Genomic DNA, 16,696 nt, shown 5'->3' on the forward strand with positions numbered 1-16,696 from the left:
CCGGGGGGGGGGGGGGGGGGGAGGAACTGGAGAGAGGGAGTTGGACAAAGTGAGCAGTGCAAGGGGGATTGCTCTCACACACAAGCCCCCTACACACGCCACTATTCCCACACACGATCACACACATCCCACCACTCCCACTCATGACCATATACATCTCTCATACCTATCCCACATACACACTGTCCATACGTCCCACATACACAACCCCACTATCCTCACACTCAATCTCATACACAACCCCCATACACACTATCTTTCCTCACACAATCCACCACATCCCACCCCATACATCCTGCACACACACCTCCACCCCCATCATCTCCCCTCCACACAAAATTCCACATACCATCACCCCTCCACACACACAGATTTCACATGTCACACAACCCACCATCCATACTATGCCACAAACCCCCACATCACTACCAACACCCCACATCACCATCTCTGTCCCCCCGCCACCATACCCACACCACCCTGCCACATACATACCTCCACCTACCCTGCCACACAAAGTCCCTCCCCTACACTCCTACCTCCCCCCATGCCCCCATACTCACAGGGCTGAGGAGATGAGGACCAAGTGGAAAGTTCAAGGGGAAAGGTTCTCCCCCACCTCTTTCACCAATGTTTCTCAACCCAGGCCTTGGGGTACACCTAGCCATTCAGGTTTTCAGCATAGCCACAATGAGTATGCATGAGGTAGATGTGCATGCACTGATTCCATTATATGAAATATATTTCAAGCATATTCATTGTGGATAATATCCTGAAAATTCAACTGGCCAGATATGCCCCAAAGACTGAGTTTAGAAGCACTGCCCTACACCACATACACACTACACCACACCTCTTCTGTACACTTTCCCTCACAAACAGAGTTAGCAAGTGAAGTGAGCAGGGGCACAGCCCCTAGTAACTCTATATAAGGGTGCACCAGGTAAAAATTTCATAGTTTTTTAATTTCATCATTGGGGTGTTTTTTTCACAAATTTTGTAAAAAAAACAAAACTCAATAAAAAAAAAAAAAGAAATGGAGCATCTCAAGGCTGCCTATCCCCACCCTCCATCCATGCCACCACAAAAATGCTGGGGGCAGGATCCTCACCAGCTCCCACTGAGCCAAACTGAGGGGGATCCCCTGATGAGGCCTAGGCTCAGGCTGAAGCCTCGGCCTTGCACAGGACTAGGCCAAGGTAAGTCCCCACGACCTAGGCCTAGATCCTAGGCAAAGCCAAGGTTTCAAGGCCTGATCCCAAAGCCAGAGTCCAGGCCCAATTCTGGAACCCAGTCTAGAGAACAGGTCTTGACACCTGGGCCTTAGCCGGATGACTGGGTCTAGTCTAGACAGCAGATCCTGATGCTTAGGCCATAGCCTGGACCCAGGCACAATGCCAGGGCACGATCAGGAAGCCAGGTCCCAATGTCTGGGCCTCGGCCTAAGCTATTACCCGGGCCCAAGCCTGATGCCTATGCTGGAGCCTGTACTGAAGGTTGGACCCTAATGCTAGGCTAATACACAGGCCCAGGCCCAATGTTGGGGCCAGGGTTGCCAACTGGCTCCAGATTTTCAGGTCAGGTTGATCCAGTCCTGATTTTACTACCTTGCACGCAGATACTTATAGTCTTGATTTTCTGAGGGAATGTAATAGGTGAATCAGAATAAGTCCCAGCATGCAATGGGGTAAAACCAGGACTGGATCAACTTGTCCTGGAAATCTGGAGCCGGTTGGCAACCCTAGTTGGAGCCCAGCCTGGAGTCTGGGTCCCAATGCCAGATCTCAGCCCAGGCCCAGTTCCAATGCCTGGTCAGGAGGCTGGGTCCCGACGTCGGGTCCAGATATTGGGGCCTTGGTCCAGGTCCAGTGCAGGAGCCTGGAGCACAGGCCTCCGACGCGTCCTCTTCTTTCTTTAACTCTGTTGCTTCCCTCCTCTGTGGAGCTGCCATTTTGTTGTACAGCAGTCATTTACAATAAAATACAGTTTACACTGAGGACCAAGGAGCCAGAGTTAATTAACTCCAGCATGTCCCTGGTGGATGCCATCATTGTAAAGAAGAAAGAAGAGGGTGGCACATGGGAAATCTTGGCTCTGGCCTCTGGGTCTAGGCCAAGGCCCAGGTGTCAGGATCTGGTCTCTGGACTGTGCCCCACTGTCGGGCCTGGGCCCAGGTATTGGAACCCAGCCTCTGGGTTCAGCTTCAGCATTGGGCCTGGTCTCTGGCCTGAGCCCCAGGGTCAAGCTTGGGACTGGACCCTGGCATCAGGGCTTGGCCTCCAGGTTGGGCTCCGGCATTGAGTCTGGGCCTGGGCTTTGGCCACAGCTTTACTCCAGTGGGCCTTCTTTTTTCGCAGCCATGGGGATGGGCTCTCGTGGTGGCCTCGGTCGGGGTCAGATTTCCTCTTCGCCTTCAGGGGATGGGCTCTCGTAGCAGCCTTGCTTAGTCAGGGTCGGGTTTCCTCTTCATCGCCATGGGGATGAGCTCCCGTGGTGGCCTTGCTTCATCAGGGTTGAATTTCCTCTTCATCGCCACAGGGATGAGCTCCCATGGCGGCCTTGCTTCATCGGGGCTCAACACTGCCATTCCTCCCACCCCACCCCCAGGCTATGCGATGTCTGCGCAGGCCAATCAAAGGCTTCCTCCCTTCTTCCTACTCCCACTGGCAGGTAGAAGGGAGAAAGCTTCCGATTGGCCTGCGTGGGGGCAGGCAGAATTAAGGAGGCTTCCCATTGGGCAGGAAGAAAGGAAGCTTCCAATTGACCCACGGGGGCTAGAAAAAGGGAGAAGGAAAGTACAACGGGGCAGTGGGACACACTGGTATGTTGCGACACACTGGTTGAGAAGCGCTGCTCTCGGAAACTGTCCATGGTTACAAAGGACCACATGGACTTTGCCCTTGCTTTTCTTATGTCCAGTTTTTATCTGTAGATTTCCTGTAGATTTGAAAATCTTATTTAAGCACATTGGGGTAGATTTTCAAAATGACATAGCCACCTACCTATAGAGTTAGGTAAATAGATTGGATCCCTCAAAATTTACCACCACTGAGTAACTAAGCAGAGCTGGCCACTGAAACTAGGTAGCTATATTTAGTAGCTCAAATTCTAGGCATTCCTAGGGATGTTGTTGAGTTGGGTAGGTAACTTAGCTGGCTAGCACTAGTTTTGAGAAATAGTTGATTAATTAAGTGATTATTCTGTATTAAATGGAGCTGCAGCTGGGAGCTGTGGCAACCTGTCACAGATTTCTAGGACTACACCTGGATTTCTAGAACACATAAGTGCTTGCACTTTATTTACTACTATTGCACAGAGTCAATGTATATGTAAAAACCAAAGGAAGAATAACAAACAAAGTACTCATATTTCCAAGGTCTGTAATACATTGAAAGAGAAAATACTTGGGAGAGCTTAATTTTCAAAGCCATTTACTTAGGTAAAATGGTTTGGTGGATAATTGCCCTCTTCTGTTCAGCTCAAAGAATATGCCAACTTCCATGGTGAGTGTCAGTGTATACTTTCGGCTGGGTTAAAAGGAGGCATTTTTACCGATGTGTAGGTCAGGAGGGTAAAACAGGAGGCATAAATGCAATTATAAAATGAATGCATTCCATTTTGCTCTGGGTGGCCAACCGCACAAATAGCAGCTGCAAAGTACACGGCCACTTTCAGACGCATATTTTACAGCTGTTAGTTTTCAAAAGGGAAGCAATGCATGCGCTTTCCTTTTGAAAATGGATTGCTTCCTAAAAGATCCCATGCAAATTGCAAATAATGCAGACTGTTCTAGATTACCCCCAATCAGGACAATTTTCAGAATCATTTATCTGGATAAATTGGCTGTTGAATCAATCTTACTAGAAGTTTATATGGAGTCCCATAGTACACGTACTATAATGAGGTCAATATTCTAAGCCATTTAAACAGATAACTCACAAGTTATCTATCTAAATGGCAAGTTTTGAATATTCTCCTTTCTTATTTGACTATAAGCTAGCCAGATAGATTATTATCTGGCTATGATTTAGCCGAACAAAAAAAATGTCATGTTGGGGGAGTGCTGGGGTGAAGTTGAGTTAGCCGAATAACTTATCCGACTATCTTTGATATTTGGAGATTACTGGATAAATTATTCAGCTAAATCCAATGTGCCTGAGAGCAGGTCTAAAGTTATCCAGGAGCTTTAGGCTTAATCAGCTATATTCAAAAGAATATACCTAGTTAAAAGATTGCAGGCCTAATGCCCTTTCAGTGCCCTTCCCCCCAAACTCCCTCCAAGAAAAAAAAAAAGGGCTGGTGCTGGCCTCTCCCTCCCCCCCCCGCCTATTTCTGGGTCAAACCAAATTTAAAAGGGTCTCCCTCCCTCCAACTACATCCCTACCCCTGATACCCTTCCGGTGCCTTCAATCACAAAGTTCTTCAGCCCAAGTCACATTAGCAGCTTACCGCAAATCTGAGCACGGCACTAGGAGGAATAAACATAGCATCCCCAGCAATGCTAGAAGCGTGTTTCCAGCATATTTTCCAAAGCCACAGTAGAAGCACTGAGCTCAGGTCACCTTACACTGTTACTGCGACTTGGGCTGCAGAATTTTGTGATCAAAACTAGTGGGAGGCTGGGATGGATAGAATTAGGATAGAGGGGTGGGAGGGAGGAGAGCCCTGGAGGCAACATTTAAGAATTTGGCTTGACTTGGGAGTTGGAGGGGGGGGGGGGGAGGAGAAGGGGGATATGGGCCCACACTGGTCTCTTTATTTGTTTTGTTTCTGGAGATGGAGGGGATTTGTGGGAGAGGCTGCAGGCTTGGCCCAGGAGGACGGATCATTTGGTCCTGGAAGGAGGGGCCACTAATAGGGCACTAGGCCTGTGATCTTTTTTTTTAAACCTTGAAGCTCAGAACGTCACCGGCTATATTCTTTTGAATATAGCTAGTTAAGGCTAAAGTTATCTAACTGTGGCTGAATAATTCTACATCTTACCAGTAATATTCAAAATATCCTGTTAGGTTTAAAGTTTTCTGGCTAGAGTTTGCTGGATAACTTTTATCTGGGATGTTTCGTGGGTTGTTGAGCTCATTGAGTATCCCAGATATCTTAACCAGCTTACTTTAGCTGCATAGGTTATTCATTTTTGGAGGAATTGGAATTTTGGCATCTATATCTATAAGTTCAATGATTATGCAAGCATTAAATGTCAAGCCAGTTTGAAAATGTTTTCATTATTGATCTTAAGCCGAGGCTGGGGATCCTGCCTTGATGATGTTCCAGCAAAGAAAGATTTAAAACCTCCACTTGTTGCTCCTGGAGTGTTATATGATGTACATCACCAGTGTCAACTGCAGTACGGGCTCAACTCTACCTTCTGTGAAGAAGTTGATGTAAGTTCTTGTTTTATTCTGCAAAATTAATTTATTATTAGGATTAGAGGGGATACAATAATTTTATAAGAGCATTATAACTGAAGAACTCAATTATATTCTATGACTATGACTACTAATTATCGTTTCTAAAGCTACTATAAGTGCACATAAGAGCCAGTCCCATGGAGCTTACAATCTAGCCAAGACAAATATTTTTTTGATTTTATTTTAGATTTAGTTCATGCCTTTTCCTTAGTAACTTAAGGCACATTACATTCAGGTACAAGATTCTATAGGAAATGTATTTATTATAGAGAATGGTTAAGATATGAGAGCAGCCGTAAAAAGTTGAGTAGACTGGATTTGAATATGGCCAGAGAGGGAACATGATGCACTGACTCAGGGAGTCTATTCCAAGCATACTGCATGGCAAGATCGAAAGCACATAATTGGGATTTGGCTGAGGAGAAGGGCACAAACAAGTAAGGGAGTTTACGAGGAAAAGTGTAAGGAGAGAGAAGACAGATGTAGCCCCTGTCCTGCTGGCTAATAGGTCTCAGAGCGCACTGGGGGGGTACTGGGGCAATATTCTGACGTATGCTCCTAAATTGTTTCCCGAATGGGGGGTGGGGGCAGTAAAGTCTTTCAAGGCTCTAGGTTTCCTTTACAGGTGGTCTTCTCACAGTAAAAGAAATACTCTGTACATGCTAGCTACTGCTCAAAAATAAATCATTTTTTCTGGTTGCATCTGAAAAGTACATATAAAGTTCAAAGAAATCAGTCTCAGTTAACAGCAAATCTGTACATCCTGACAGCAGGTACTTTTTGGTAAGGAAAACCCCTGCCTGAGCACTTCCTTTGGTAATACTTGTAAATCTAGATGCAGCTGTCTGGAATCCAGTGGATTAGACCCGATGTTCCTCTTCAGTCAAAGAAAGATGCTTTCCTCAAACAACAACTCCAGGATGGCTTTCCTCAGCTTTGCAGGCCTCCTTATGACTCTAGCTAGGAAATCTAAGTTGCTGCTGGGAGATTTCTTTTGTTTTTTTCTTTCTACTTTAAAGTTCTTCCCTCTCAACCCCAGCACATCCACCCTACCTATTATTCTTACTATATAAACTAATCTACTAATTAGGGGTTTGCATTATGCAGATTTATTTGCATTGATTGGCAGAGAAACATAAATATGTAGTTTAGACTGTTAGTCATTTCTAAAAAATATAACACTTAAGTAAAGTTCAGAGGGAGCTCAATTAGTAATACTATAGTAGGTTATCCAGATAATTAGTTGTAGTTGGTCTGTTCATATATCTAAGCAATTGATAAAAAATGGATAAAATAGATTAAAAAAAAACATTTTATAAACTAAAAGATAAGACATATTACTCCATAACTCATAATTACACATGAGCAAGCAAACAGGCTAAAAAGAGAATCAGTGTGTAGGTATTAGATTTCTTAGAAAGGAAGCTTAGCTGATTATACTTACAGGTCAGCTAAGGGAAAGGTAGGAAATTTGGTAGGTCTTTTTTTCTCATTTCTTTCTACAGGTATAAAGATCCTAAGAAGAACAGAAGAATGGCTCGAAATCATGGTGTTACCAAATTTGCCATCATAATTACTATTTCTGCCTCTGTCCAGACAGATTTTCAGTGTAAAAGAATCCTGAAGGTCAATTCACTCAAGAAACTGGTGGCTAAGCTGAGAGATGAGGTGGTGAGGTTTAGATGTATCTGTGACAATGAGGACTACCTCAATGAAATGCTTCTTGAAGCATCAAAGATAGAAAACTTCAATGGAGGGGAAGGAGAAACTGGACTGCGAGATGACAATAGGACAAGGTTACCAAATCCTCTCCCTGACTCCACATTCACTGGAGCTGAAGAATCACTATGCGGCCCGGGATGTAGAAGTGGATAAATCATTCCAGGATGAGGAGGAACCTAGGCTCATGTGCCTTAAAGCTGCATGATCAGTAACCACTATACCTAGGAACTGAAGGATAGTGGTAGTTTGTGATTCTCTTCTCAAGGGAAAAGAGACATCCATCTGCCGATATTCACGCTATCCTGAAAGTTATGCTGTCTGCTAGGTGCCAAGATCTGAGAGATTGCTGAGAATCATCAAGCCTACTATTATTCACTGCTGGTCATCCAAGTTGGCATAAATGATAGTGCTAGATATCCTCTGGAACATATCAAAAGTGACTTCATGGAGACATGATGAATCAGATAGTTACACTGGTGATTCTTTCCTCAATTCTCCCAGTCAAGAATAAAGGCCAAGGCAGAGAAGCTCACATTCTTGAGGTGAATGAATGAATGAATGATTGTGTAGATGATGTCAATGAAAGTATGTAATCTTCCTGGACTATGGGATGGCATTTCAAGGACTGCTAAGCAGAGAAGGTATCTACCTATTGAAGAAGGGGTGGTGTCTTCCAGAGCAGACTAACAAACCTACTGAGAAAGGCTTTAAACTAGGATAATTGGGGATGGATGAAAAAAGCATTGAGGTAAGTATAAGCCCTAAGTTAAGTAACACATTAAACACCTGACTAGAAATGAGGAAAAAGGGCAACATCTCAAAAGCTATGTATACTAATTCCCATAATATGAGAAATAAAGTCCCTGATCTAGAGACAATCAAGGAAGAAGCTAACTTGGATGTAGTCTGTCAAGGAGACATGGTACATGGAAAACCACGATTGGAATATATTTATTCTGGGCTACAAACTACTCAGAAAAGGCAGGGTAGCAAAAAGGGAGGAGGAGTGGCACTATTTATTAAAAAAATAATATTAAAAGGTAAGGAGGAGGCTCTGTGAGTTAATCTGGAAAGTGGGAATGGAATACCCACCAATACTGGTGTGATACTCCTTCAAAAGGAGAAGAAATGGATAGAGATTTAATGGAGGATATTCACAACATTGCTAAGAAAGGTGAGGTGCTATTTCTAGGGGATTTCAATATGTTAGATGTTGATTGGGACATTCCAGGTATGATGTCTTCTAGAAGCATGGAGATCCTGGATTCCTTGTAGGGAGAACTGTTCCATCAAATGGTAACAGAGCCCACATGGAAGGGCCTGTGTTAATATTTTATTTGTGTTAATTTGAATATCTCTTGTTTGTGTATGCTTTTTTGGCATTTTGTTTTATTTTTGTATCGAATTTATGCTTTGACATTTGTAAAACAGTTTGAACTATCCTTGGGATTGTGAAAGCAGTCTAGAAAAATGCCAAATAAATAAATCCTGGACCTGGTGCTTACCAATGGTGAAAGTGATTCAGATTTTGTGGATGATCACTGGATCGTGTAGTTCAGCTTTAGAGCACAGGTAAGGGTCCTAGACTTCAGGAAAACTAACTTTGTTAAAATGAGGGAGTTCCTCAAGGAGTCGTTAACTGGATGGGTAAATCTAGGAGATCTAGAAGTGGAGTGGGCAAAACTAAAAGCAAATAATGTAAAGGTAACCAATCACTTTATTAGAAAAATATAAGAGGAAAAAGAAGTCACTACGGTTTTTTTAAAGAAGTGGCTGAAACTGAAAGGAAAATAAGGTTAGCATACATAAACTAAAAGCATTCACAGAAAGAAGACAGGCAAAACTATCTGGAAAAGGAAAATAAAGCTAAGCAAGTACTAAGGAGAGCAATGATGCAAACGGAAGAAAAATAGCAAATACAGTAAAATGGGGAGCAAGACTGTTTTCAGAAATGTTAGTGATAGGAGGAAGTGCGAAAGCTACATTGTGAGAGGAGAAAAGGAGGAATATATATTGGATGATGAGGAAAAGGTGTAGAGGCCCATATTCAAACACAGTGCAGACAGTAAAGTTAGCCAGATAAACTTATCTGGCTAACTTTGGAGGTATATTTAGTAATGAAGCCACACTACAGAATATAGCCAGGTATCTTTAATTTAGCCAGCTAACTTTAGGACAGCTCTTTGGCCCAACCAGATTTAGCCAGCTAAGTCATCTGGCTAACTCTGAATATCAACCGCAAGATCCACCAATGTAGGTAATTCTACAAATACCAGAATCAACAACCCACATAGAAATTTTTTTTTTTTTTACATTTGTTTTCCTTTCTTCTTGTCGTCCATCAACTTATAAATCTCCAACCTAGATTACCAACATTATTCCAAGCTCTTTATTCAAGACAAAAATTCTTTTCTACAAAAAATTTTTATAGAGGAAAATGGTCGCTTCATAAAGTTTAAAGTTACCATCCAGGTTAACTTTATTACTATTTTTTAATCACGAACAACCACCATCCCCCAATATTTTATTTACTATTTATTCAAAAATTATTTTTGTAACTTTTTTTTTTAATTTGATTAAATCTTGTCAAAAATGAATTTTTGTCAAAGACAGATGGAACAGTCTGCCTCTGTCAACAAGGAACACTTCATTCTTCATACAACTGAGATCTAAATAGTTTATATGCATTCTCCCATAAACATCACGATTGTACTTAGCTTTTACTCAATCCACATTGAAAGATGGCGAAACATCCATTCACGGCAGCGTGTTAGCAGTATAAGTTGAATGAAGACAAGAAGAAAGGAAAACAAATGTAAAAAAAATAATAATCTTTTTCTATGTGTGTTGTTGGTTTTGGTAACTCTGAATATCGGCATTAGCCATTTAACTTATCCGGCAAACTCAACTCCTTCTAATTACATCCCTGGATCACTCCTAACTTATCCAGCTAAATTCTAGCCTCCTAACTTATTAGCTGATGAGAATTGAGCTCGATATGTGCCCAAATATTCATTTAGCTGGCTAACATCTGAATTAGCCGGCTAAATGATTTTGATTTGGTCTTCATAGATGCTTAATACATTTTTCTGGTTAGTGTTCAGTGAAGACAGGCCTGGAGTAAGACCATGGAAAATAGACACAATAAGACTGATAGTTAGATAAACCTCATTTTTTAGAAAAGTATGTTTGTGCGGAGTTCAACTTAAGGATGGGCCAGATGGGATACTTACATATGTTCTGGTAACTCCGCTGCTTTTTTTTAGAGTTAGGAATACTTCTGGAGGACTGGAGTCAGACTGATGTGCTTCCTCATCACAAAAGTGGAAGCAAGTAGGAGGCTGGGACCTACATCTGGTTAGCCTGTCTGTGGTGAGTGAATTAATGGAATCACTCTAAAACAGAGGATAATGCAGATTTTGGAATCCAGTGGATTACAAGATCCAAGGCAGCATGGTCTTACCAGAGGTAAGTCTTGTCAGATAAATCTGATCAGTTTCGTTGTCTGAGTGCCATGAAAGTTGGATCAGGGAAAGTGTCAGTTATAGTGCTTTGGCACAGTTTTGTATAGGCAATTTATAAATAAGCTGAGTGCCCTTATAATGGGCTCTAAACTGACTGAAGCTGACAAAATGTTGTCAGCTTCCACTAACACTGCTGCAATTCCTGCCTAGGCAGAATAGCAGCAATCCTAGGGGAAGAACATAAGAACATAAGAAATTGCCATGCTGGGTCAGACCAAGGGTCCATCAAGCCCAGCAACCTGTTTCCAACAGAGGCCAAACCAGGCCACAAGAACCTGGCAATTACCAAAACACTAAGAAGATCCCACACTACCGATGCAATTAATAGCAGTGGCTATTCCCTAACTAAACTTGATTAATAGCCGTTAATAGACTTCTGCTCCAAGAACTTATCCAAACCTTTTTTGAACCCAGCTACACTAACTGCACTAACCACATCCGCTGGTAACAAATTCCAGAGCTTTATTAAGAACATAAAACATAAGAAATTGCCATGCTAGGTCAGACCAAGGGTCCATCAAGCCCAGCATCCTGTTTCCAACAGAGGCCAAAACCAGGCCACAAGAACCTGGCAATTACCCAAACACTAAGAAGAACCCATGCTACTGATGCAATTAATAGCAGTGGCTATTCCCTAAGTATAATTGATTAATAGCCATTAATGGACTTCTCCTCCAAGAACTTATCAAACCTTTTTTGAACCCAACTACACTAACTGCACTAACCACATCTTCTGGCAACAAATTCCAGAGCTTTATTGTGCATTGAGTGAAAAAGAATTTTCTCCGATTAGTCTTTAATGTGCTACTTGCTAACTTCATGGAATGCCCCCTAGTCCTTCTATTATTCGAAAGTGTAAATAACCGTGTCACATCTACTCGTTCAAGACCTCTCATGAACTTAAAGACCTCTATCATATCCCCCCTCAGCCTTCTCTTCTCCAAGCTGAACAGCCCTAAACTCTTCAGCCTTTCCTCATAGGGGAGCTGTTCCATCCCCTTTATCATTTTGGTTGTCCTTCTCTGTACCTTCTCCATTGCAACTATATCTTTTTTTAGATGCGGCAACCAGAATTATACACAGTATTCAAGGTGCGGTCTCACCATGGAGCGATATAGCGGCATTATGACATTTTCCGTTTTATTAACCATTCCCTTCCTAATAATTCCTAACATTCTGTTTGCTTTTTTGACTGCTGCAGCACACTGAGCCGACAATTTTAAAGTATTATCCACTATGATGCCTAGATCTTTTTCCTGGGTGGTAACTCCTAATATGGAACCTAACATTGTATAACTATAGCAAGGGTTATTTTTCCCTATAGGCACCACTTTGCACTTGTCCACATTAAAGTTCATCTGCCATTTGGATGCCCAATCTTCCAGTCTTGCAAGGTCCTCCTGTAATGTATCACAATCCGCTTGTGATTTAACTACTCTGAATAATTTTGTATCATCTGCAAATTTGATAACCTCACTCGTCTTATTCCTTTCCAGATCATTTATATATATATATATATATATATATATATATATATATATATATATATATATATATATATATATTGAAAAGCACCGGTCCAAGTACAGATCCCTGAGGCACTCCACTGTTTACCCTTTTCCAATGAGAAAATTTACCATTTAATCCTACTATCTGTTTCCTGTCTTTTAACCAGTTTGTAATCCACGAAAGGACATCGCCTCCTATCCCATGACTTTTTAATTCTTAGAAGTCTCTCATAAGGGACTTTGTCAAACACCTTCTGAAAATCCAAATACACTACATCTACCAGTAAACCTTTATCTACATGTTTATTAACCCCTTCAAATAAATGAAGCAGATTTGTTAGGCAAGACTTCCCTTGGGTAAATCCATGTTGACTGTGTTCCATTAAACCATGTCTTTATATATACTCTACAATTTTGATCTTGAGAATAGTTTCCACTATTTTTCCCGGCACTGAAGTCAGGCTCACTGGTCTATAGTTACCCGGTTCGCCCCTGGAGCCTTTTTTAAATATTGGGGTTACATTGGCCACCTTCCAGTCTTCAGGTACAATGTCTGTGTCTCACTGCAGTGGAGGAGAGGGTGGGAAAAACAACTGGGGCAATGGGGACACCGGGAAGCCGCAACACATCTGCTGGTGCTTGGCAACACACTAGTATGTCATGACACACTGGTTGAGAATCACTGCCCTAGAGGCCAGGTGAGACAGTGGAGGTATGACAGAGACATTTAAATACCTCATAGTTATCAATGTACAAGGTGGGTTCCTTTCAATGGAAAGGAGACTCTGGAATGAAGATTCATGGGATGAGAGTGAAAAGGAGTAGATTGAGGAGTAATCAAAGGAAGCAGTTCTTTACAGAAAGGGTGGTAGATGCACGGAACAGCCTCCCCATGGAAGTGGTGAAACAAGGACAATATCTGAATTTAAGAATGCATGGGACAAGCACAGGTGGTCTCTGAGGGAAGTGGTATGGATTGTGGTACTAAGCAGTTGTGGAATGGTATCATCAGGTCCACCTTCCCACAGGTTAAAAGTAGGTTGTAGTATTCCCCAACACAGCCAATGCTTCTTTAACCATTTCTCCTCTGCAAGATTCTTCAACATAATAAGGCAACCTCAAAACACAGCCATGGCTTGAGTGGATGCTTTAACCCTGCAGGGAGCTTAAACAACCAGGAGTCAATACTTGCATCTAACGTCACAGTCCACTTCGTGGCAGGCCGTCTGAACAGAGTTCCGGTCAAACCATTGTTCCTGAAGAGAACCGCTGGGTGATCAGTCTCTAGCTTCTGCCACTGGGTTTTAAACTTCTCTGATTTTAGCACAGCCACTGGCTTTTGCAACTGGGTTTAAACCTCCCTGTTTCTGGCATAGTCTCTGGCTTTTGCCAGAAGAAACTTTTTAAGCACCTAGTCCAGTGCTTGTGGGCTTGATTCGAGGGAAACCAAGCCCTTACTGCCACTACTCACTGAAGCTTGTAGAGAGAGACTCATACACTTGCCTTGCCCAACTACAGCTACAACCATCCTCAGCAGTTTCTTCTTATCAGACTCTAACCTGTCTAGTGTTACTGATCCAGGTGTCCTTGAGGGGTCTCCATCATTCATTGGCCACCTCCATCAGCATCAGCCCCAGCTCTGGCTCTAGACTCTCCAACACATCCATCTCCATCTCTTCCATGTCTCCCTCTTCCTTTAGTAGTCCTTCTTCCTGTTCCTGTCTGGGCCCCTCTACAAGCCACCTCCCCTTCTCCTTCCAGTCCACCTGGGTGTCCCTTCCCCCTTGCTATGCCGTCCCTCCCTCTTTGTTCTCCAACCCTCCCCTTCCCCCATTGCTTCTTGAAGAAAGAGCTTTTCCCCTAACCTGGGGCTTCTTGGGTTTTGAAGGTTCCACCCAGGTTTCCTCCCTTGCACAGATTGCCCCCCTGACCTCCTCATCCATCCTCTCTCAGGGTATATAATAACCATCATAATGGGCAAACTAGATAGACTGTACGGTCTTTTCTTGCGATCAAGTTTCTAGGTTTCTAAATTGTAATATGGCGCCTTATAGCTCACCTATGGCAGATGTATGCTTATCATACCACAACCCAAACAGTATGATAGCTTATTTGTGTACTTATGGTAAAGAATCCGAAAAGGGGAGACTATGTGCTTCTGATGCTCGTATAAGGGAAGCAGTAATAAAAATGTTTTAAAATACATAAAAAAGTCCTTACATCCATATCTATAGTAAGTCCACCAAGAGCAAAGAAACAGCGCAGACACAGATATTCTGATAAAGAACACATTTGGAACTTTTGTATACTCCAAAAAGAAGGAATATATTCTAATGCTTAGAGCAAACATCCATAGATCCCTGCATCCTGTCTTCAACAGTTACCAATTCAGGTTGCTAGCAACCCTACATCAGCAGATTGCAAAGAGTAAGATCCATTTATTTTTTCTCACTCCCAGGGATACAGCAAATGGTGACTATTCCAAAAAATGGTTTATGGGCTTTTCTTCTTTCCAAATTTGTTTATACATACTGCAGTCTGCTAGAGGTTATTCCCCCCAAAAATGCATTCTGTCAATAAAGCAGGAGATTTTGAATGTTATTCCTAAGTAAACAGGACCTCCAAATTGGCGGGAGGAAATACCATTAAGCAGAGTGTGAGTGCAGTCTGATAAACTCAGCAGAGTCTTTTTGGTAGGCCAGAAAAATATCTGAGGGTAATCCCGCTCCCTGCTATTATATAAGGCCTGTTATAAACTATTTAAACAAGCAAAAGCAGTTTAAATAAAAAGGCAAAGCAGTATTTGAAGTTGTGAAATAAACAACTGCAGTTAAACAATATCCTCTCATACAGACACAGTAACTTCCTAAGTGCATACTATATTCTTCCATAGATAAGAATGTCAGTGCTGTGTTCTGAGGAGATTACGAGTTTAATATGTTTCTAATGAGATTTGTAATTGCTTAAAGAAACTAAGTTTTGAAATGATAAACTACAGTTCAGGTACTTCTTCCTAACATCTCATTTATCAGACATTATCAATTGTTTTCTGCGTTGTTGATTTATGATCCTAATAAAGAGCATCTTTAAACTTGTAGCTGAAGAGTTTATTTACAGTAAATAATTCATTCATTAAATTTTTGACAACCGGTGATGCTGAATTTGCTTTTTCGTTTAAGCCCCCTAGTCTAACAACTATTATATTCACATTTTACCATAGTTACAGAAAGAAATGAGTATGACTCAGATTGCACACTCTGTCTAGACTACTGGTTCATACATTCCTTTAGCAAAACTGTGGTGCTCAGAAAATGTCACTAAGCATGGGGTCATCCCAATTTGGGGGGAGAGCATATTACAGCCAGATGAAATCCTTATTTTTAGGTATTTTACAGGGCTACAGAACAGAACGAACAAGCTATGTCATGTGATTGCCAGTTTGGGGTTCCAAGACATTGTGAATCCCACCTCCTGGTGGGATTCACCATACTAGTGCAATGTTTGCAGTCGCTAACACCCCTCTGCCCCCCCCCAAGTATTATCGGTGTCACAGGCCCCAGCCCCGCTCTGACACACTGTAGAATGCCCCTTGCATGTTTTCTAGGAGCTTCAGTTCTGATCAGGGCCCTGCCGCAAAATGCATGCTAGGAAGAAAGAAAATTTGAAGCTATAGTCTGGAAATCATGAGGTTTTCAGAAAGCAACAAAGTATGAGGACGGAATTCCATGTCATATGGGCCATGTGCCGTCTCAGATTTCCTGCAACAATGTGGCTCAGCTTATGTGAAACCCTTAATGGGGGCTTTTAATCTTAAGGTCCCGCAAATGTATTTTACTCTTTGGGGCTGCTCTGGCTAGCAATGTACTCCTATGTTTAACTTAAACCTGGGGGGATTCCTTTTATGGGGGAAGTTCTTGCTTAAAGACCAGACCATGGTTTCATGCTTTCAGTGTGTGTAAAACTATAGGTACATCCCATGGGGTGAGATGCTGAGACAAATCAGACAGAAACAGACTTTGGGTGTTAAAATAAAGTTTACTGCTTGGTAATAGTTAAGTCCATTTGTCACTAAGGTCGAAGTTACATCTGGTTCATGAGTGTATTTCTCTGTAGGTAGTTTTCCTTTTATTTCAGGCATCTGGGTAGAGCTTCCGTGGTGATTTTGCTTGTACAAAGCTCACCCAGCAGCTAACCGGGAATCCTATTGGAGGGATTCCCACATTCACAGAAAAACGGCCCTCTCTGACTCCATTTCCTTCCTGAACCACCCAGCCCATTCTGCTCCCATGAGTAGAGATCCGATTGGGGTCTGCTGGTCTTGCTCCTTCATTCTTAGTTGTTGTTCCTGTGGATTTCTCTTGGGGGAAAGTTAAAGGGGGATCAGGCTATTCCAGCACTGCATCCCTGTGGGGATAAGCGAGTCAAAAACCTCCCCACAAAACAATATCCAAATACTTGTTCTCTGAAAAAAAAAAATCTCTCGGTGGCTGCTGCTTTACTATCACTGATACTTGCCTCATCTAGGGTATAGATT

The 16,696-nt window shown here is 42.3% G+C and overlaps 1 protein-coding gene across 5 annotated transcripts in view; it reads left to right on the plus strand.

Annotated features, from left to right (window-relative positions):
* Nucleotides 1-16,696, plus strand: part of ADAMTS12 (ADAM metallopeptidase with thrombospondin type 1 motif 12) — a 1,111,988-nt gene that overhangs the window by 567,892 nt on the left and 527,400 nt on the right. For all 5 annotated transcript variants that reach the window (XM_029579144.1, XM_029579126.1, XM_029579135.1 and 2 more), the window contains exon 10: nucleotides 5,237-5,381. In XM_029579144.1, coding sequence (XP_029435004.1) covers nucleotides 5,237-5,381 — 145 coding nt within the window. The remainder of the gene's footprint in view (nucleotides 1-5,236; nucleotides 5,382-16,696) is intronic.

This window comes from Rhinatrema bivittatum, chromosome 1, assembly GCF_901001135.1.
Source record: "Rhinatrema bivittatum chromosome 1, aRhiBiv1.1, whole genome shotgun sequence".
NCBI classification, from domain to species: domain Eukaryota; kingdom Metazoa; phylum Chordata; class Amphibia; order Gymnophiona; family Rhinatrematidae; genus Rhinatrema; species Rhinatrema bivittatum.